At 37.3% G+C, this 23,332-nt stretch overlaps 2 protein-coding genes across 3 annotated transcripts in view; one reads left to right on the plus strand and one right to left on the minus strand.

Moving 5' to 3' along the window:
* Window positions 1–35: 35 nt before the first annotated feature.
* Window positions 36–2,714, minus strand: psmd7 (proteasome 26S subunit, non-ATPase 7). The gene is made up of 7 exons (XM_057337083.1): window positions 2,544–2,714; window positions 1,752–1,843; window positions 1,575–1,667; window positions 1,350–1,447; window positions 1,113–1,193; window positions 935–1,026; window positions 36–834 (listed from the first exon to the last, which is right to left on the minus strand). The coding sequence occupies exons 1-7, from the start codon at window positions 2,615–2,617 to the stop codon at window positions 384–386; spliced, it is 981 nt and encodes a 326-aa protein (XP_057193066.1). The 5' UTR covers window positions 2,618–2,714; the 3' UTR covers window positions 36–383.
* Window positions 2,715–7,608: 4,894 nt separating this feature from the next.
* The window catches only part of nfat5b (nuclear factor of activated T cells 5b), a 45,908-nt gene continuing 30,184 nt past the window's right edge, over window positions 7,609–23,332 (plus strand). For both annotated transcript variants that reach the window (XM_057330844.1, XM_057330851.1), the window contains exon 1: window positions 7,609–7,903. In XM_057330844.1, coding sequence (XP_057186827.1) covers window positions 7,831–7,903 — 73 coding nt within the window. In that variant the 5' untranslated portion in view covers window positions 7,609–7,830. The remainder of the gene's footprint in view (window positions 7,904–23,332) is intronic.

The raw sequence follows: 23,332 nt of genomic DNA on the forward strand, positions 1-23,332 counted from the left end.
TGAACGTATTGAACAGAATAAAACGTAAGACCCAATGAGCTTGTTTAGCATCGATTTTTATAGTTATACAAAAGGAATCTTACAAGTCTTAATACAATGAAATATTTGCAGTAGGACCACTGGGCACCTGTCTCGATATTTTGATGGTCAAATAACAGTATTTTAACGTAGATGTAAATCAACCTTGTTCATCCTGTATCAATAAAAAAGTAAAGATTAACTAAATTCTTTCGCTCTTTTAATACAGTAAATAAGTCCTTATATCAAAAGACAGACACAATGCCCAGTAAACCTGCAGATTGTTACAAGTGGACAGAGGAAATGCTGAATTTCTCCATTATTCAGCCAAGACTGACTAAGCCAAAGTTCACGCCGGCTCAGTTTTATTTCTTTTCCTTTTTGTCATCTTTCTTGGCTGCAGCATCTCCCTCCTTCTTGTCTTTGTCTTTCTCCTTCTCATCCTTTTTCTCTTTCTTGCTGTCATCTTTCTCCTGTCCCTCCTTCTTTTCTGCGTCACGGTTGGCAATTTTGTTATTGATGAGATTATGGAGCGCCACTACAGAGCGGATAAGCGAAGCCAGATAGACCACAAGCATCTGGTCGTTGGTCTTGAGGTAAAAGGCCTTGATAAACTCCTGCAGGTTGACATCAGGCAGGAGATTGAACACGTCCTGCAGTTGATAAATGATCTGGTGATTGATCGGCAGCTTGCCTGTTGTGACTTTCTCCAGATAGCTCTTGATGTCCAACAGCTTGGAGTTCAGGCCCTTCAGGCCATGCACCTGATTGGTGATACGTTGCGACAAAGTGCCGACTGTTGTGTCCTTGATATCCCTGCATGAGACAGTTGTGTGATCAACTTTGGAAGATTGCTTAGAGATATTTTGCTACATCTAGACTGAACCACATCAGCAAGAGCGTAGAAGATACTTACCGCAACAAATGTTCCACACCAACTTCCTCAGCCTCCTCTGCTCCAATCTCACTGGTCACATGTTCAAATGTCTTTGATGTGGGCGTTCCATCCTTCAACAGAGAATAAACAGCTGGCATGAGATATTATATTAAAAGTAAACGTATCTATATGATAAAATATAAAATATAGTACTTACATCATGCACTTCCTCCACTGAGATGTAAGCTTCCGTTGGCAAGCCCAGATCTTTGGGTTTAACGTCAATAATGACTAAAACCTTTGAGAGGTAAATAAGCTTTGCATAAGCATAATATAATGCAAACAACAGTACAACGCAAAAAAAACTTTTAGTATTAAAACAGGATTCATTGTCTTGATGTAAAATAAGGTGAACTGTGAATAGAATATATGTCAAATTAAAAACATGACATACCGAATTAGAGCAGTACTGTTTCATGAGCTCATTTATAGCAATGTCATTCTTGTGTAGCTTTGGGCCTGTGTGGTACCAACCAACTATTCGCTCCCTCGCTAGAATTGACAGAAATAAAATCATGACTCCATTAGAATTAATAGATGATGTCATGTTCTATAAAAGCAGATTTAACAATGCATAACAATTCAATAAAATGTAATGCTTTTTCACAAGCAATCTTACCGTTTACTTTCTTGAACATGCCATACATATGCTCCAAGTAGTCATGGTCGAGGAACCACACTGAATCATCCTTGTCATCCTCATCGAAAGGCACTGTTACACAATTCAAGAATTATTTACTGAATACTGAATATATATGAAATGAATGTTTTTTTGCACCAAGAGCTGCAAACATACCAGCAAAGCTGTTGGACACATCAAGAACTTTCTTATGCCATGAGCCCAACAGAACACCGACAACTCGCTTCTGGCTGCCAACTTTACCAATCCTAAGAAACAAAGGTAGATTGCATACAATGAGAGACAATGTCACACAAGATCTTGATTATCTGTTCTTTTCTTACATGTGTCTCTAGACCACAGTATGTGTTCTTAGGTGGTCATTCATAATGAAAAAGTTCAATCAACACACATTACACAGCCCAATGAATTTATATAATAAGCTTGTGAGTAGGGATATACAGTATATGTGCAACAGCTTTGACCATTTTATTATGTGCTAAATCAATAAACATTTATTTTATTTACTTTAATAAACGTTATAGTAGGGTAGATTCGATTACTTTTGGCGACTCGTCTCCATTTTATAATTGAACAAAAAGAAATCGGACAGAAAATAACGATTTAATACACTGTGTTTTATCGTTGCAGTTATATATTTCCACTGGATTTTAAAATTTCTATTTTCATTGTCGGATGCTTGTGAACTCAATGACCACATTATGCTACACAGTAATATATCTTGTCATTCTATAACACACTTTAACGTTATTAAAACAAAGCGCTATTTTATATCATAAACCACATATTTTAATGGTAGATAAACTTACGAAAGATTGTTTTTGTGGAGTTTAATTGAGAATGTGATGCCTTCAGATACCTATTAGCTTGTAGCGGCTAGTTTCATTGACACATAATGACAGTGAGTTAACATTTTTTCTAAAGCACAATCACAACACTCAAATTTACCTGTTGAAATGATCCACAACACTCAGCAGCACCAACGGATGAACTACGACAGTTTCTACCGCTAAATCCGGCATTTTCGATCAATAAATATAGGTAATTATTCAAAAACAAATGGGTTTCTGTTTCTTAGCACGCCAGTTTGACGCTGCACTGGCTGTTCCGCTTCTGGCTCGTGTGTATAACTGAAGCAGCGCTTTAGCAAAGAGCGCACACAAGCGCCATCTGACGTCGCGTAGGACATTGCAGTCTTCGTCATTTTCTTATTATTGGAAAATATAAATAACCTTTCCTATTTTTATTCTATTTACGCTGAAAGAAACGTGGCTACGAATGGACAGAATGAAAATCAGGAACATTTGTTTTAAAAATAGGGAAATTATATGTTTTATTATGTTTTTTAAATAATGTTAATAATTGTAATTATGTTAATAACAGACGGAAGACTGAGTGGGGTCGATATGTTTTTATCTGCAAATATGTCCCAAGTAGTCAGGCGTTAATTGTGATATTACTTGCGCGTATGTCAACGCTCGACACTAGAGGGTGCTGTTTTCTGTAACAGCAGAGTCGTCTTTAATGTTTCTCCTGTCATGTAGGCTGTACAGTTGGCACGTTATATATGTTACTCACATTTGAAGACTTTAAATAAAGTCTGTGCTGTTGCTATTTAATTGTTTTGCACAGAAAAAAAGCTTTCCTGTAGCACAGTGGTTAGAGCATGGTGCTAACAACGCCAAGGTCATGGGTTCGATCCCAGGGATTGCACATAGTTAGAAAAAAGTATAGTATAATACAATGTAAGTCGCATTGGATAAGAGCGTCTGACAAATGCGTAAATGTAAAAACGTTGGATTATTCAGATATGCAACTCATTGCCTCCATGCAGTTAATTAATAAACCATCGACATCTGCCTTTTTCATGCTATTGCCGATATGCCATGGTGTTAAATGAATCCAATATCGGCCGATTAATATCGCTTTCCGATACATCGGTGCCCTAGTCATTTTAAATGTGTTGATGTCTCTTTCAACTGAAATCAACTGTTATCTATTTGTGAAGTGGCATATAATATCCACTGTTTTGATTTCACCTAAAAACATTACATGCCTAAAATAAGTGTTTTATTATATACTCATTGGATAATAAAATGATTTGCAAGTTATAGATCTACTACAGACCAAGATAAAAAACATAATTGTCCATTCATTCTAACTACTTTTTATCTTTATTGATCCTTTTCATTTCATTTTCAAATATGATTATATCATATGTTATATATTACACCCTAAAGGGCAGCACTTGTATGGTACTATGGTACTATTACTGTGGTATGAGGGGTTTTCATAGGTCTACTCTGGATGTCAGGGGTTTGTGACAAAGATATCTAGGTGATAATATGGATCATAGCTGACACATGTTAAATGTTGTAATAAGTATTGACTATAAATTCTGTTCACCAAAACAATGGTTTGATATTATTGTAGATGATCCTTTACATTTCATCATAAATGGTTTAATTGTCTCTACAACAAGCTAGATTCAATAACTTTCCCATTTAATATGACAACATGCTACCACTTATATTCATAAACTTGATGTTTTAGCAAGCAACAATAACTTATTGTCGTATAACAAAATATTAGATTAGACACTACCCTTGTAAAATAGCCTAATTGTTTTAACGGAGTGTCTAGTACAAATAGCCCGCCATGTTGGCATAGACTATTTGCACTAGCTCCGCCCACCAATATGTGGTTGGAATAGAAGAACGACGCCATTTCAAACAGCGACTCCAGTGGCGTAGAGACCTTTTTGGCGTGGGCGCCATCTTGTGGACCTAGCGCAGACTCTCCGTATTACAGAGCTTGAGGACTTCAGAACCGAGGCCACAGTTTTGTAATTCTTTCACTCTGTTTAACAAATCGTGTCCATAGATGAATAAACCACACCCACGAGTATCCATATTATGGAGGACGAGAAATGACTTAAGTATAAATACATAAATTAATATATTAATACACGCATAAATGCACAAATAAATAAATAAACACATGCATAAATAGATAAATACATGCATAGATGTATAAATAATTAAATCAATCAATCAATCAATAAATAAATAAATACATAAATGCGTAAATAAATCTGTAAAAAATATCAACTTTGTACCATTTTTTGTAATACTACATTTATTTCTGTATTTCTACATTTATTTGTGCATTTCTACATTTATTTATTTCTGTGTCCCTATGTTAATAAGGTAGGCGGTCCTATTCCTCTCTTAAAACATGATTGGTCAGCTCTAGAACCGCTGCAGCTACTACTAGCCCCGTTTAAGATGGCGGGTGTTTTAAGAACGATTGCTAATGATTAAGGATCATTAGCAAATATCATTTGAAATATCAATGTCGTATATTACATTTATTGAAATTAATTATAGAAATGAGAATTTACAGAAACTAGATGAAATAAATGTTTATAATTAATAATGTATTAAGTAAAGAAACAAATATTTATTTTTATTAATTCCCTGTTTAAAACCATTTGTCAATGGTATGGGCATTTCGCCTTATTTTCATGAAATTTCATAATCAATAAATAATAAAAACTCGCACGAGTTATTGCTTGAGCTCCACGTGTACGCGGGAAACATTGAAGCCCAGCCCTGCATTTAACAGGGCTGCGTTCAGCCCCGACAAAACGTTGCAAAACGTTTTTTAAACGGAAACGGTGGTGCGGTTTGTCGGTACACGATCCGGGATGCCTGCACGATCCGTTCTACGCATGCGCGTAATTACGTAGTAAACCACGTCACGGTTTCCCTACACTATTGGTATCACGCATGCGATGAAACACTTGAAGGCCTGGCGGCAAATTTTTGTAGGCTACATTGTGTTTTTCATTTAACAGTTCATGGCGGGTCTATTTTGATGTTTTTAAATGTAGCTTACGGTATGCATTACGATGTGTTTACGTGGTTGCTAATCTAAAATAATAAAGGAGTTGTTATATGAACATACACGATTTTGGTTACATGTGGAATAAAGTCTGAGTCTTTCTGTCACTGCAAACCTTCAGTTTCCTCCATACTCCCCTTTGCGATTCATTGCTGTATGGCATTAGGCCTACTTGCTGTGTTTCGATCTGAGGTCCGTAGTATTGTCAAAGACGGTTTGTGTCGTTTTTTTTATTAAAAGCTGCTAATATTAGTTAACTTTAAATTGAGTAATTTTGTATTAGTATGGGTCTATATAGGATAATATATCTATCTATATAATCTAAATGAGGAAAATAATCCCTTCAGTGGTGTTTACAGAAGACAATAAGGAACATAATATGCATTTCTGCCTAGACTATCTGCACTTACATGAAGAAAGAACTACAAACAAGTCTGGGGAAACGTTACAGAGTATTTCAAACTGACAATGGAAATGACATAGTTTGCACACACAAGTGACATGAGACCAGAGGTTCTTTGTAGGTCCGCGCGATTGTGGCGAAAATTATATTTTACATAATTAGCGTATTTATTACTTTTCTTGATATTATTGTTAATATTAGATTTTATTTTGAAGCCTGTTAAAAAAATCATAACTTTCTGTAAAAGTAAATGAATGCTGTATTTTTACATTAACATCCAAAATAAACTGGTCCTGAAATATGTCATTACATTTGTAAAGAATCATAAGCGCAGTTTATGAATTTATTTGTGGGTAGCCTACAGATTTCAGAAATTAACCGAGGGAACGAATAACAAAACTGTGACCATGGATTTGCAGGGCGTTACTTCCTAAAACAGGGACCTCGCAGGTTCCGTACTACGAGGATATTGTAAAACATGAAACCATTTCTTTAAAAAGATTTGCTGTTATTAGATAGACGCATGTTGCTGTATAGTCCTACAAATGGCGGTGCGCTGTGTGACTTCACGTGAAACTCATGAATAGCTTCGCACGGGAGTCCGGTGTTCTAACCCACCTCTTGCTGAAAACTCTAACCCTTTTTTATTACCTTATCAATAAAAAAATAAAAAATAAAATCCCTTTATTGTCACTCAACCATATACACAAGTGCAACAGTAGGTGAAAAACTTGTACAGATCATAAAGGCTTTTGTTTAGAATAAAATTGATTTAAGCCTTAAAATTAATTTTTATTCATAAAGTTTAGGGTAAGGTTAGGGGTAGGTGCAGGGCTTTATTATCTCAATAAGTTGTCATCATTTAATTTTTTTTTATAAATGTAATGATTTGCACACTTATTATTGCATAATGTTTAATGCACAACAATAATGAGGTGCAAATAGTAACGTTATCTGACACTATTTATAAGTAAATAGCATCTAAGTACTACTTAATCCAAAGAAAATACTGCTTAGGTTCTGTTTTTCATTGCAACGATTGCTATTTACACTTAGTGCAAATAAACGCTGCCTTGTTTTAAATTTGACATGAACATCCCCTTCTGTCCGAGGACAATAGTGAATCTATACTGAAGATGAATCATATATCAAGTTGCCAAATGTGTCAAACAGTCCTGCGTTGTTTCTGGACAATAATGGTTCAATCTTTCCCGAAAACATCACAAATGACGGCGTGTAGACACTGACTCAGAGCTTTGCTAACTCGCACGCGCGCGCGCGCGCGCGCGCACACACACACACGCACGCACGCACGCACGCACGCACGCGCGCGCGCGCACGCACGCACGCACGCACACACACACACACACACACACACACACACACGCACGCACACACACACTCACACAAAATCCATTCTAGAGCATTTTGTCCACATGTTTAAATATTATAAGCTTTGTTAACACACACACACATAAACAATAAAATATAATAAATAAATAGAAGAAGATCAATATCAATGTTATCAATATATTAATATTAACTAGTATTATGGTCGTTTTTTCACAAAAAAAAATGCTAAATTTCTCACCCTGATGATCCACAACCTCTGTTTTGTAATATCAATGTAATCACGTGACCAGAGTACGTCTGATCATAGTGACGCGTCGAGTGGGCGGGGCCTCACTTGGAACAAACTAAACACAGTCGTGCTTGCTTGCCATACACACACACTTTTCAAGGAGCGCTTAACGACGCCAGTACTTTATTTATGAAAAACAGAAGTGACATTTCATACTTTTCCTGCACTTGGCTTTTGTTAGCCTTATTTTATCATTTGGGCAAAACGAAGCGTTGACGGTTTGTTAGGATCTGCGTTTGAAGAGCAAGTGTGTTTTAATTTCTTTGCGGATCGGAGGCTCTGCGATGCCCTCTGATTTCACGTCGCTTTTTAGTGCGGATATCGACCTCGATTCGCCCAAGTCTCTCTACTCCAAAGGTAACTCACTGCACATTTGAAATGGGGTCTTAAACTCGTACTTTTTCCAAAACCTAACAAGCTGTCTAACTAGACAGCATCAATGGGCACTACGTTGGCATATGGAGTAATTTTGGGCATCTATTAGTAAGTGCGTTCTGAGTCAGGTGAACTCGCTATGATGCTGTCTAGGTAGGCAGCACGCTAGGTTTTGAGACACAGCCCTAGTTCCATCAGAGGAGAAAGTTTTAGTTTACATAGTCTATGTGATTTGATGGTGATGGAAAAAAAGGTGGTTTGTGGGGTGATGCCAACATTGCATGATTCTGTTTGTGTTGAGGGGGTGTGTAGTCAACACAAGAGTTTGTTGATCCTTGTGGTTTTATGTCGATAGGCATTGCATAATGAGATAAAGTTTAATTGTATACATTATTGTATATTTGTTTTAGAACTTTGGCTGTAGAGACTTTGAAAGTCTTTAACGGATACTACAAACCATGGTCCTGTCTAAACAGAATAAAGCAGTAGCTCTCTGATATAAACTTCAATAAATCAAATTTCCACTAAAAACTTTATTTGTGGTTGCTTGTAACATTGTTCTCATAGTTTGAGAGTTATTATTGGCAGCAGTCTCATGAAATAGACTCCCCTCTCTTTTCTATTGGTGCATTTTTAATTTCCTGTGCTTTAGATGTTCTTTATAGTGTAGTGTTTGTATTGTACATACAAGGCTTAGAGAGGATGCAAACTTTAATTTGCCAAGTGATTTAATAGATGTTCTCGTGTTATTAGATTTTTTTATTCAATGACGCTTTTTATTTCTCTGGTGTCTATTGTAGTATACTAAATCAGGGTTTTAGCACTGCATGGTCACACATGTTACGTAAGCCTAATCTCATTTGCGTTTTCTAGGTAAAGAGCTGCTGGCCACCACTGCTGTTGTTATTATTGTTTGGTTGTTTCACACACAGCTGGATTCAAACATGTACACCATTCCGTTTTTTGTATTGGTTTTGTGTCATTTCTTCAGCAGCAATTTGAGTTTCAGCTTTATTGATAAAATGTGACTTCATCTGAATATTGCTCAGCAGCTGTCGTTTCCTGTGTCTTTGTTGATTACTGAAAGCTGCTTAGAGTAATAAGTAAACAATAAACAACTACTTTCTTTATCCAGTGTTCACTTCCTCTGGACAGATATTTTAGGTGTACAGCAGGTTACAAAGTGGAACAGCCTCAAGTTACCAGGTTTACACAAGTTCAAAGGGATGCTTTTTTGCTTTTAAATTAAATGGTATGACAGGCATGACAGATCTTTGATGGTTGTCACTAATGTGAGACTTTATAAAGTGAGGTTTGGAAAATCTTTCATTCATGTCTACCAATACAAGCTGAAGTCATAATGACTTTATCTGGATAGTTGACAAATACAAAAACATTTTTTTGTTTTTGCTGCTTTTAATTACGGGATTCCCATTCTGGTTAAATTGACAGATGATTTTTCAGTCGCTTATAATATTTCTTTAATGATTTAATTAAAGCAGCTAAGGCCTTTCACTGTCTCCATCTCTGTTTAAAACATAAAATTGCAAATTACTCTGTTATTTTCTTTATGTGGGATAAAGTCAAATGACCTCAAACTTACATTACCTGTGAAGCTGTACCTTAGAGCTTAAATTATAACAACTTATTAAAAGCTTATGGTTGTTAATTGGGGAGTTTTGAACACTGATTTTTATGTACTTGCTCAATAACATCCTTTTTATTTTTTTAACCAAAAACATTACAAAGATTTCGTTTTCTCTTTAATTTGATTAAAATTTTAATAAAGTCATTCAGTTTCATGACTTTCCTGGCCTACAAATTTCCTGAAATCGGCTTTTTGTCTTCCCTGGGATTCGAACCCATGACCTTGGTGTTGCGTGTGCCAGTTTAGCCACAGAAACGCTTCTTAACATTTATACATATGTCGCTGCAATAGGCTTAAATTAAGCCCTTTCTAAAGACCCAGGTTTTGTTCTGTCACTGCACGTTTACTCTTACAAGATATTCTTGCCGCTCTGACATCTGCAAATGACCTTTTCACATTGTCGTTTCCCTTTCCATGTCCCTGCTGCGTGGATCTCTGAGTGGACCGGCTAATGAGCTCTCGAGTCATGTGACAGGCTGCTAGAGACGACAGTTGAATGAGACGTAGCTAAGCATATGGCCGTGCATTCCCAAAAGAGAATCAGAATCAGAATCAGAAGAGCTTTTATTGCCAAGTGTGCTTGCACACACAAGGAATTTTCTTTGGTGTTGGAAGCTTCTAGTACAGACATTCAACACAATGACAATACAATATAATACGATTTACAGTCTAAAAGATTCTAAATTGTGCATATATAAAATAAAGACTATTGTACAGAAAATGGGGGGTAATAACATATAAGAGACATTGTACAGGGTAGTAAATAGTAGAATATACATATTAACAGATTGTATGTACACTTGTGCAAATGGATAATTTGCAAAAGGATAGCAAAATGCCCAAGAGATGTGGCTCGTGAATGTATTTTTAGCTAGATGTTGTACGGTATGTGAGCAGTGGGGGCACTACTTTGAAATCACATTGTCCTCTGCGATGTGGAATTGATTTCCAGCCAAGATCCCATTCTTTCCATGGTGCCGATCACTATAATCTATAAAGGCAAATCCTGTTATATCGTCCTTTAGATTAGTTCTGTTCATAGAGTCTATAACAGATTCTGCGAAACCGCTCTATCTATAGGCCTGTGTTGGGGTAGTTGTTATGGCATGTCAGTCAGTATTAGATACCATACTTCTAAATATACCTAAAATGATTTTAAACAACATTGTCTCATCCTTGTATAAGCATTATACATTAACTTTATGAACTTTTTATGATTGTTACGTGAATCGTTTCATAGAACAGCAACAGCATTTATAAACTGCTAAACTTTTTAAGTAAACTGGAAAACATCATATAAGATAAAATATATAAGCAGTGACCTAAAATATACACTTCAACCAAAAAATTAATCATGTTATTCTGTTTGTTGCTATTGTACATTCATGACTGACAAATCAGGGTTGAATACTTTTTTACAAGGTCGTTTTATTAACATGAAAAACCGTTACGGAACAACTTTTCTTAGTCCCTTATTAGGCAATTCTCCTGGAAAAGCATGCCCACGGAGAGGCGAAAGAAATAGCCCGCCCACGCAGCAACCGACGAGCGATAGGAAGACCTGCTTACCATCAAGATTGGCTGCACTGTGTCAAGATTGGCTGCGCTGTTTGACTGCAGCTGCAGCTCTTTACTCTTGCGATAGAGAGAAGTTGAGGTGTGTTTGTTTGTTAATGGCATTTCAGTGATGGATGTTATATAACCGGTGGATATAACGCTGGATTTGCAAATCGTTTAAAACTGATAGATGGAGCCGTCCCAGTGCTAAAAGATGCCAGACATGAACTGGACACGCAAGTGAAACAGTTATATATCTGTGTTTTATTGGTAATCGGCGCGTACGTGCATAATGTAAACAACACAAACTTATAGTGAATCAAAACAGTTATGCAGGGATAATGCGATGATGAATTGTGTGCTCGTGAATTAGTTCCTCCCCCCGCACACCCCCAGGATGTCGTCTGTTTTCGGAAATAATCGTATAGCTGTATCTATCTTTTATAAATGTGATCAAACTAAATACTCTTCGAAGATACGAAGTATGCAATACTACTCTAAAGGTACTCAAGATTGGCAGAAACTACGCATTTAACCGGACATTTAAGAAAATCACATTTGCTGTGAAAACAACAAATTTAAAGTCAGCTTTTGGCTTTAATACTGTCATTTGTGCGCTGCAAATTATATTATCTCTTTATCTAAAATCTATAATATTAATGTTTTATTAGTTCCACGTAGACCTCCTCATTGCTCTTAAGCGGAAGGTCAGTGGTTTCATCTCACCTGCTGTTCCTTTTAGAGTTACAATGGGACTACATTGATTTATACTTTATTGTCAGTTAGTGAGCATGCAATGTAGAATGAATGCTTGAATGGATTCTGTGGCAGCATTGCATAAATCCCTGAAAAGACGATCCCAACATGCATTGCACCAAGTTCAGTAAAAACAAGTGTGGTGCAGAGATGACGTATTTTTGTATGCAAAACCTGGAAGCGAGTTAGCATTGTAGCACTTCAGGTTCCATCGCAGTCAGTGGGTTTTGATTAAATGTGGTTAGCAAAACTTCTAATTATTTTCAAGTTTTATTCTGTGACATAAAACCACCAGTTATAACCTGCACATGATTTTTTAAAACTTTATGGTGTTTTAAAAATGGCGGTTGCTAGGGATGTAACGATTCACTCAGCTCACAATGCGATGTGATTCACGATTCTGATCTCACGATGCGATTTATTCACGATTTATTTTTACAAAATGAGTTGAAACAAATTAGAAATGAACAACTTCCCTTGCATTATTTCTTAAATGCTTCACGTTTCTTTGTATAATAAATTTGTTTTATTTCAAATAACAAAAATAAACTGCAATTTTATAACAAATTAATAATAGAAAAAGTCTCTTTAATATAAACAAACTAATACTGTCTGTGCTTTTCTTGGATTTTTTGCATTTAAGAAATATCAGCATGTCCACGTTTAGGTTTGCAGTGAACATGGTGGCCCCTGCTGTTCAAAAAATGTATTGCGATTCAGTTCACACCTCAACCGATTTGAATCGTCACACATTATAATCGATTTTCAACCGGCTCGTTACATCCCTAGCGGTTGCTAACAAGCAGCTAAAAGCAACTACATCCTTTGGTGGGGACATTAGACGCCATCACGCATAGAAATCTTGCAAATAATGCAACATAGACACAAATTTCTTTAAACGCAGATGGAAATTGCGTCAATTACTTACCAGGAAACACGTTTTAAATAAAGTTTGAAAAAGTTGTCGGAGGCTTGGTGGTTCACGTTGATATCGAGCGATAGTAGAGTAGTCTGTTCATTGCCTCACGTTAACTTTTTAGGCCTGGCTATTGTATTCAGGCTTTAAAAATAGCAAATATGGTGTTCATTTGTAAATATTATCTTGATAGAGAATATCATAAACCTTTGTTAATCACAGAGCTTATTGTTTGCGATCTTCCACAAGTGTATGGGAAAAATGCATAGGCTTTTGGTCGAGGGAACCAGTGCGGCCCCAACTTCCGGGTTGGCCTACATAAATATTTCTCTGCACCACTCTATTGACAGCAAGATTGCTCACAAGGTTTGGAACAGAGCTTCTCATGATTTTTGTAATATTTGCTCTTGTTGGTCATTTATTTTTCACCAGTGCATGTTTTCTGTCTAAACAAAATGAAAAGACCCATGAAGAACAAAATTAGACCGGAGCGGTTTGGACTTAATACTTGAATGGCATTTCACAGCCTGCTGAAATGGACCAGTCAACTATATGCCAGCATCACAACTTCAACTGGCCTTCAGTTAAACAGTATTGTGCTAAATTGAGCTGATGTGTTAGCTTGAGGAAATCAGTTTCCTTTGGATTCTTTTAATGTGATCTTTGAACATACATAGGCAATTGCACATCTACATACATTTATTGTGATCAATATGAATGATAATTTTTTAGAACTGCCAAATGATTAATCACATCCAGAATAAACGTTTATGTCTACATACTATGTATTGTGCATATTAATTTTGTATTAATAAAAACATACACATGTGTATATATATATATATATATATTTAAGAAAAATATAAAATATACAAATTGATAAAGGTTTATGTATAATTTCAGTTATTGGTAAATATAAATAAATATATCTAAATACTTCCTAAAGATGTTGCAGGTATGTTGCAGTGTAGCAGCCGTGCTGGCACAGACATTCAGTGGAATCCATGATCACATTCTTCCAAAAATGACTGATGACACTTTGTTCTGCTAAACACAAAGATATTTTAAAGAATGTCAGTGACCAAATAGATCTCATCCCCCATTGACTCCCATAGTATTTATTTTCCCTACTATGACAGTAAATAGGGGATGAGATCTGTTTGGTTACCGACATTCCTCAAAATATCTTCCTTTGTGTTTAGCAGAACAAAGAAATTTACACATGCAGGTTTGGAGAAACCTGAGGGTGAGTAAATGATGACAGAATTTTCAGTTTTGGGTGAACTGTCCCTTTTAAACATAACTGCGTAAGCTGTACATTACTGAATTACTGACAGGATTGATCTGTGCTGTTATGGTCATATAGTTTATTGTGGCAACAGATTTTAAAGTAATGCCCTTGTTACCATTACACTCTTTGTTTATTGCTAGTTGTGAGAAATGACAGATGTCCAGACCTGTTTTAAGTTATGAAATCTGATCCTCGAAACCTCTTTTGATGTGTGGAGATCTTTATTGGTTTTGCTTCAAGGTCAGGAGGGTGTAAATTGTGCTGCTGTCATGCCCCAGTAACTTCTGCCTCCAAATTCCTCGGTAGTTAATAGTTAACGTTAACCAAACTATCATTTAACGAGACACAGAAAAAATAGAAGAGTAAAAATATTACCTCTCCCCCACTATTTGCTGTGCACACGCCTGCAATGTTGTTTTACGACCAACAATGAAATGCATTGTTGAACTATACCATCAGTCCCTGGCAACTACAAGAGAGCGGCTGTACAGTATGTCCCCCTCCTACATAAAAAAATCTACAGGTATTCCACACCTGCTGTGACATAGAAATGATTGGATTTCATATTTTAAAAACAATAAACAGCTTGTGCCAAGCTACATAGAGTGCAGTGGTTGGTTGCCAGGACATTGCGTTGTGGTTGCTAAAGTGCCATTTGTTGGTTTTTACCATGTTGCTTTGTGGTTCCTCTGGTGTGCTATGTCATTTTTCACTGTCCAAGCCATTGTCCATTTCTGTTTGCGTTTTCAACAGTTATTATGACACGTGTTCCAGCTGTCCAACTGAGATGGTGTCACCTCAAGTCGACTTACCTCTTCGGCTGTCTCGAAGATATTTCTTGAAATGTTTGATCAGACACGTGTGAAACCCTCAAGCTCTTTTCAGTCTTCTGCCAAGCGTCCGCCACATTTTGATATCACATAGCGTTAAATATGTAGGAAGTTAATCTAAGCTTCAAGGAGTACGTTTTCCAGTGGCTCATGAGAACGCTTACAGGGTTACAGGATCGACTTACCACTTAAAACCGAGAGCTCATCGGAGAACACGCTTTCTTGTACCGCACTGTCCGTAACCAGACAAGCCTTTTCACTTTTTGTTTCATCCACCGGCGAGATTTTTACACTGGACAGGAGAGATGGGTCGCGAGGGCTAAGATCGCATGCCAGGTTAAAAATAGTCCAACTCTTGAAACCTATCGACAGCCGTTTGTGGCTGTATGTTCTGATCCAAATTTGTAAGCAAAGCTGTGCTTTGCTGCCTAAAAGGGTTTTCTTCAAAGCCAGACATCACGTGTCACACACGAGCCATTTTTGTGTTCCTCTCTGTGGGGTAGGGAAGGGAGATACGGCCTTGCAGCTGCGCAGTTTCGTTTTCCTGTGTTTTCATTCTTACTCCGTGAGTCACCTGTGTGTTCCCCGTGGGTGGGGGAAAGAGTTCATTCAGATGCTAGCTTCCCCCTTCTTACACTAGACGACAAACGATTAACTGAATCACTCAAAAGATGTTGCAGGTATGTTGCAGTGTAGCAGCCGTGCTGGAACAGACATACAGTGAAATCCATTTATCGCATTCTTCCAGAAATGACTTGTGACACACTTACAGGACAACTTAAAGACCCACTGAAATACTTTGAAATGTGCTGCTTTGTTCAAAGCGTTGACATTTTCCACTGAAACTGGGAATTAGGGTGGGACATATATTGTGACTCCAAGCCAATAGCGTTTAGTTTAAATGACAGGCTGGTATCTAATAAGAAGCTAAAGTGCAGGATGATGTCATCATCCCTATTGGCAAAAGTGAGAGACTACATAAGTTTGGAATGCATATCTTCCAAATGTCAATTTTTTTCAGTGTTTTGGAGCACACTTATTTAGATATCCTCTAAGGTTAACATATTCATGCTAAAACACAATTTTTATTTAATAGGGACTTTATATCATGAATTTATGTGCTGTTCTAAGGCTCATTTACACCAGGGAGGACGATAACGACAAAGATAATCGATAACTATAAAGTAAAACACATTTTTCTAAATGTAAGAGAATAGCAAAGTCTACAGCACAACTGTAATAACAATATAGAGGAACAATATTGTTGAGGACATTTTTACCAAATGATAAATGATGAAACACTGACAGTCAATAAAAATCCATTCTAATGGAAAGGGCATTTACATTTAAGTATTTAGCAGACGCTTTTATCCAAAGCGACATACAGAGAAGATAAGGAAACAATAAAGTGATTTGTCAATAGGAGGCAATAATACAATATGTGCCTACACCATGATACTAGTTTTACAAAGCCGGAACAACACCTATTAAAAGAGAGAGAGTGTGTTTTTTTAATAGAAAAGTCAACATTTACCAGTCAAGTGTTCACGAAAAAGAAGAGAGAAATGAAGAGGGTGAAATTATGACGGAGCAAAGCCAGTGATGGTCCTGTAGGCAAGCGTCAGTGACTTAAACCTGATTCGTGCTTCCATCAGCATTTGCATTTAAAACATTAAACTGCAGAGAACAACTTTAGACTAAGCATAACGTTATTGCCCAGTCGTGTATATGTTGTAGTTATCCATTGAAATTTTATTGTATATTCGTTGTTGTCGTATTGTCCGTTATAGTTATTGTTTTTGGCGTAAACAGGCTGTGGCAAGGTGGGCGTGGTTCAGCGAAGTCTGCAGCGGGAGAGAGAGTGGGGAGACGAGCGGTGAGTGAGTGGCGCTCGCACAAATAATGAACACCTGTGCCTTGTTCCAGTAACTGGCGTGGAGAGGCTTAAAAGCAGCGAGTCAGAGACATTCGGGGAGAGAGACCGGGAGCTGACGGCTGGGGACGAGAGCGAGAGTTTGGGCGAGTGAGCAGAGGATTGTGAGCGGGAAGCTCTGACGAGAAAAGACTGTTCTTACCCTCGAGAGAGGGTGTGTTTGATTTAGGCGCGTACAGCGCTTGTGGATTTGTTATTTAATAAAGTACGTAGTCGTCAGCTCTACCCTGATTTCAGCCTCTTCCTTCCGAGTCCTTTGAAGTCTTGTTACACAGGCTTTTACACAATTACTGTAGTATAGTCAAGTCAAGTCAAGCTTTATTTATAAAGTACTTTCAGGGCTCTAGACTGCGACTAAATGGTTGCATTTTGCGACTATTTTTCCTGCCAGTGCGACAAGTTTTTCTTAATGGTCGCACCGGTGTGACTGCCAAACTGATAAATATATCATTTTTGCGTATTATAAATTTAATGCTCAGAAATGTTATATTGCTCAAGCGGCGCATTCAGTCACTCATTGCGAGTATTGTATGCATGTGAAGCTAATGCAGGAAACATGTTTAAACTTTAAGCACTAAACTATTGTATAAAGCTCTCTAACAATACCGCAAAGCATACAAAACGTTATACATCATGCTAAATACTATTTATTTGTAAGTCGCTATTGATAGAAGCCAAACGTGTATCAATGCAGCTTTCATGAAGAATAATAACGCCTTCAGGTCTCGCGGGTTGTTTGAGATATGCGCGCTCTCTTTCACGCCTTACTCTGAAACGGACATATAAACACAAAATAACGTCAAAATCCCCATATTAACAAGAAACCTTGTAAAGGTATTCAGTTTCGTGACCAAACAGTTGGGAAACAAAACACGTGTTCCAGTATATTGCGCAAGCTCTTAAAGGGGCAGCAGCATAATAAAGATCTCTGTTTATAATGTTCATCAAACAACAAAGGACGGGCCCGAAAACACTCACTGATATTAAAGGAATTGTGTTCTCTTATAGGAGTCGTTCACAACAAATAAAGGAAGAAAGTAGCTTTAAGAAAGATGTGCTTTAAATATGGTAAAGTGTTTACATATACAATAAAAAATAATTCAATCATAAACAATGATTTGTATTCATTTCTAATTGATTTAGTAATGTATTAAATTCATTTTAATGAAGTTTTAGTGATTCTTTTTTCTTATCTCGCACCACGACTCTGGTGCTATCAAATTAAGGGCTGGTGCCACCAACTAAATAACTTTGTAGCACCAGTGCCACCTCTCTCAAGTGTTAGTCTAGAGCCCTGACTTTTTAGAACAACAAGTGTTTGCCAAAGTTCTGTACAAGCATAAGCAATACAAGAAAATCAAAAAGACGAACTATTAAAAAGTTCGTATTAAGTAAGATAAGATGAGAGTAAAATAGAATAAAACGAAATAAAAATAGCAGCTCTCACACTGAGTTAAACGCCAAGCTATAAAAATAGGTTTTTAAACTGGATTTAAAAATAGTGAGTGTTTGGGCCTTTCTAACATGTAAAGGCAGATTATTCCAAAGTTTAGGCCCCGCCACTGCAAATGCACGGTCACATCTATTCTTTAATCTTGTATGGGGTATAGTGTACAAGGAAAGCACCAGCAGCTTAATGGCTTATTAGAGTTAGATAAAAACGGAGGTCAGATCTTTCTGCAGATGGGCGGGTCAGCCGCAAGTGGGTGGGGCTTAAGCTGCAAGTGGGCTGTACAAACCTCCAGAGGATTTTGATTGGTTTATTCAATGTTGTGTGTTGTGGTATTGGTTCATGATCCACAGTTGGTGTAGTATCTTGGAATACTAACAAAACGAAGACTCAGGTGGCTTTCACACTTTAAGTTTAGTTCAGAACGGGGCGCGGTTCGCCTGAAAAATCGCTAATGTGAAAGCTGTCTAGCGAACCTGGGTGCGCATGGTTACCGAACCCGAGACTACCTGAAGGAAGTGGTCTGAGTTTGGTTGCTCTCGAACTGTGGCGCGGTTCGCATGAATATGAAAGCAACACGGACCCGGGTGCGCACTTGATGAGGAAGTAAAGTGACCTGCGCATGCGTTTAAGCCGATTACACTGTATTTCCTTCAATAAAACACATGTAAGAGATGATAGTGTTGATGATTTACCTTAGATTCGAGCAAGAGTGAGCCTGCATCGTATTTCTGCGTTGCGAGAGCAACCAGAGCGGCATGTCTATGGTAATCCACTGTTTCCTCAAAATAGTCTGTTTGCAGGCAGCAGAAAGCCGCCTGCATGCAACGCGTATACAGTAAACCCAAATGTCATTTACTCTGCTGCGCATAATAGCACCAAATTAATAAAAACACAATATATTGATCCGTGTTCTGTTTTCTGTCATGCGCTGTGCAAACGCAAACGCACCAGGGTTCGACAAAATCAAGTTGAGTGTGAAACCAAACCAACGCTGCGGGGGGCGCCGGGAACAATCGCACTCAAGTTCGGACCGCAGCAAACGAGCCCAATCTGAAAACGGCCTCAGAGAAGGCCTTAATTCTCAATGGGCACTTTATTGAGGACCCATCACAGCTTCAGACATGCACACTAAAGCATACACTGGCACGCAACACACTGCGCTTTTTCACAACCTTTTATAATGTCCCATACACAATGCTTTACTGCCCCCTAGTTGACAAATCTCAATATCCACATACAACAGTTGGTGGCGGAATATTTTGTGTTTTTGTATATTATATAAAAAATAGAAGACGAACCCCTCCCCAAACCCTAAACCTAACTCACGTGAAGTGATGGTAGACCACGTGATGGTAGCACAAAATGTCAGAACAGCAGTGAATGATCCTTTAAATTATTGTTAACACAAATAGAAACTGCAGTGCGCGCAGTGGTTTGGAGAAATTGTGGTATCTGAAATTAAAATACAAGAATAGCCATAATTATTATTTTTATGTCAATGTAAAGAATATTTGCGTTGCTGAGTGTTTATTTGTTGAAACTTTTATTATGCCATGCTGGCCATAACTGCATGTTGCATTGAACTTCCGGTGGACTAAAACTTTATGCTTTACTCATAAAAAAAACTTTTCGTTTCGTTTTATTGTATATCATGCATTTTGACAAACAGTTATAAAACAAAACTTAAAACTAAGATGAAAATGTAATTTTTAATAGTGTTTTCATTCCGTCTCTACCTCCTGCCATCCTCAATCACCGCGTGAAAATCCAGCCTACTTGCGGCCTAAGCTCCTCCCACTTGCTGTTTGTGATCACTACTTGGCTTCTTATGCCATCCATATTCTCATCTCTAAGTGGGTGTGGATAAAAGCATTTGCTGAATAAATAAATACAAGTGAAGGACAATGCAAAGTATTTTGCTCATTAGCATGCTATATTTTTTAGACTTGTGACATGACTGAGAAGCTTGTCATGTTGATCTAAGCAAAGGATTGTTTTATTTATATATTAAAGCACGGTTTGGTTTAAATGTGGTTTGTTTGCTTTGTTTAGCGCTGTATTTGTATCAGTAATATTTTCTGAAGTCAATGTCTTTCATTGTTGTTTGCTAGGTTGATCTAGGTTGCTTAGATTAGAATGGCACATTTCTCCTCAAAAAGTGATGTACAATATGTTTGTTTGCTGTGAGTTTTAAGATTTACTCTCTACTTCATCACATCACTGTAAGTTTATTATTTTGGAGATGCAGTTTCTCACGTTGTCCTTGTTCACAAGAAAGACCAGTAAGACTGATAATAGGAATTATACTGTGAAATGTTTTTTTTTTACAGCCAACCTGTCTTGTCTTTGTAAATTTTTGTGAATTACGGGTGTTGCAGTTCTGCGAAGCTTCACAAAGCTCTTCTGTTCTCCCTCACATATTTTGCTACCAATTCAAGTTTTATATCAAGTTAACTTTTTTCTATCAATGCGTTTATTTTTCCGAAGAGTTTGGGAGAATTTAAGAGGCTGATAACTGTGCGTCTTTTATATTGTCCTTGCGCAGAAGGTCTAAGATGATGTTTGATGTAGATTTCATGGGTGGATGAATAAATGGCTCTGGTTCTGAGATGGACCCCTCTGCAAACAAGCTGTGAATCGACACAGACACAGCTTTCACGTTACTTGAATGTATTGTCAGTCGCTCTGTAATGAACTGTTTGCCAAATGAATACATGTACATGTATTTGTGTCTGTGAGGATGTTTGTTTGCACATGCGTCACTTTGATCATAGCCCAGTGTCAGTTTCTCTCCTGGCCTGTCCGCCCTGTGAAGCCGCTGGTAAACACCACCGACACAGACTTGATTCTGTGCTAAAATCACTTCTGACCCAGCTGAGAGCTCGAGCTGTTTCCTTACACGTCACCTCAGGTGAATCAATGCTTCATGTTGCCATACTGAATAAAGCATTATTTCATGCATTACAAATATCGCTAACATATTGGTGGTAAAAACAAATATGCACCTCATTACCTTTAGAGCATGTAATGTTTATATTGCTTTTTTTGTCATGAATGTAGTACAGTTTCAACTTGTTGACTCAAAGGTCTAGGTTTAGTTAAGAGAAATGTTTACCCAAAAGCACAAAAAAAAGAACCATACAGCAGTCCACGCAATTTCAATTTCATGCGCTATATTTCAAGTCTTCTCATAGCTTTGTGTGGAAAAAGATGTGTGAAAGGCAGAATCTCCAGACAGACTTTTTTTTATTCAGTCTGTTAAAAATGATCATCATTCCCACATTCAATTAACTTTTGGCAACCTCACTTAGATCCAAAACCTCTCAGAAAAACAGAGGAGGATGGGATGGCATTGATTAGCCTGCTAGTAATGGGAACCACATGGTGCCACACCGAATGAAATAAACATCCTCCTTACGGTCCCCTCCTTATTTCCATCATGTCCCAGGGTGGTCTGTAAAATGGTTGCTTTCTGTCTGTACATCTGCCTCAAGGTTGAATAGTTAAATATTTGTATGGAACATTTAATTACACTAATTAAATTAGTTAAACCAGATAGGTTTTAGTAAATATAATGTAGATTTTGTAGACTAAAACTAGACTAAAACTAAAATGATGGGGATGACTAAAATATGACTATAACTAAATTGCATTTTAGTCAAAAGACTATGACTAAATTTTGCTGTCAAAATTGACACTGATTTTAATTCCATTTTCAGTTAAGCCTTAAAATGTTAAAATTCTTTATTAAGTTGTATGTGCAACAAAAAAAGTTACTGAAATTGTTAATATTTTGAATATAAATGATATTTGAATTTCAGTTTCATTTTTTAATTTTGTTCAAAATATCGAGATGTGTATCGTATCGTGAGCTCTGCATCGAGATATTACCGAATCGTAAGCTGAGTGTATCGTTACACCCCTACTGTTAATGTATGTGTATAGGGGTGTGACGAGACACTTCTCCCACGAGACGAGACACGAGACTGGGTTCACGAGAACGAGACGAGATTTTTAGACTTTTTTAAAGAAATCCTCAATGATTAAATATTTATGGAAAAATTGCCTTTTATTCACCTTAAAAACACAAAATGCAAAAATTGAAGCATTATAGAATCAACTTGTACTTTATGAAACAAAATATACTTCTATTTTAATTAATTATATTATGCAGTAATAAACAATATGTAAACACTGCAAAATGTTTTGTCACAAACTCAACTGACAGGCAGTAATTGCACAAAAATTATGCGTCCTATTTTCTTAAGAGGCACAGCTTTTAGTAAAGAGCTGTGGTTGTTTTCTCTATATGACTTTGCATAGTGCTCGTGTTAGCAGAGGTGGCGATCATATCACACTGTCAATCCTCCTTCCTCCACTGACTGAACCCTCATAGCCTTCAAAGAAACAGTTAAAACTACATAAACACATCATGTTTTATGCTTACATTGCACATATGTAAGAGACAGATAATCCGTTTTTGAAGAGGTTTGCCTGTGAATGTATTTAAAATAACGTAATGTGAACTTGCAATTGCGCGTAAACATTGAAACCCATCCGTCTAGCACGTTTACATAGAAAAACGGTGGAAAAGTAGCACCGCGGGATGGAAAATCACATTGTCTATGAATGGCCGGGCCGGTCACTGTAGCTCACAGCACGCACATACTTTGTGCGGTTATTAGCGTGTTCTGTACAGTATTGAAAACAGGTCGCACCACAACAAAATGTGCGCTCACACAAATGCTCCTCAATAGGTCGCACAGGTTCAATTTAGGAAGCATATGTAGCGAAAATGGTCGCAATTTCGAGCCCAGCACACCATCATGCCAATTGCATGAGGATATTGTGTTCTCGCGAGACCAGTCGGATCGGATCTATGACGATTTTGTCATACAATGTGGCAATGTGTGGAAGTGACTGTCGTTTAACATACAGCACTAATGAGTCACGTTAAATTACTATTATGTACTTATTTTAATGTCTGACAGCAGAATAACTCGACCTGGGTTCGATTCCCAGACACA

This window comes from Triplophysa rosa, linkage group LG1, assembly GCF_024868665.1.
Source record: "Triplophysa rosa linkage group LG1, Trosa_1v2, whole genome shotgun sequence".
NCBI lineage: Eukaryota > Metazoa > Chordata > Actinopteri > Cypriniformes > Nemacheilidae > Triplophysa > Triplophysa rosa.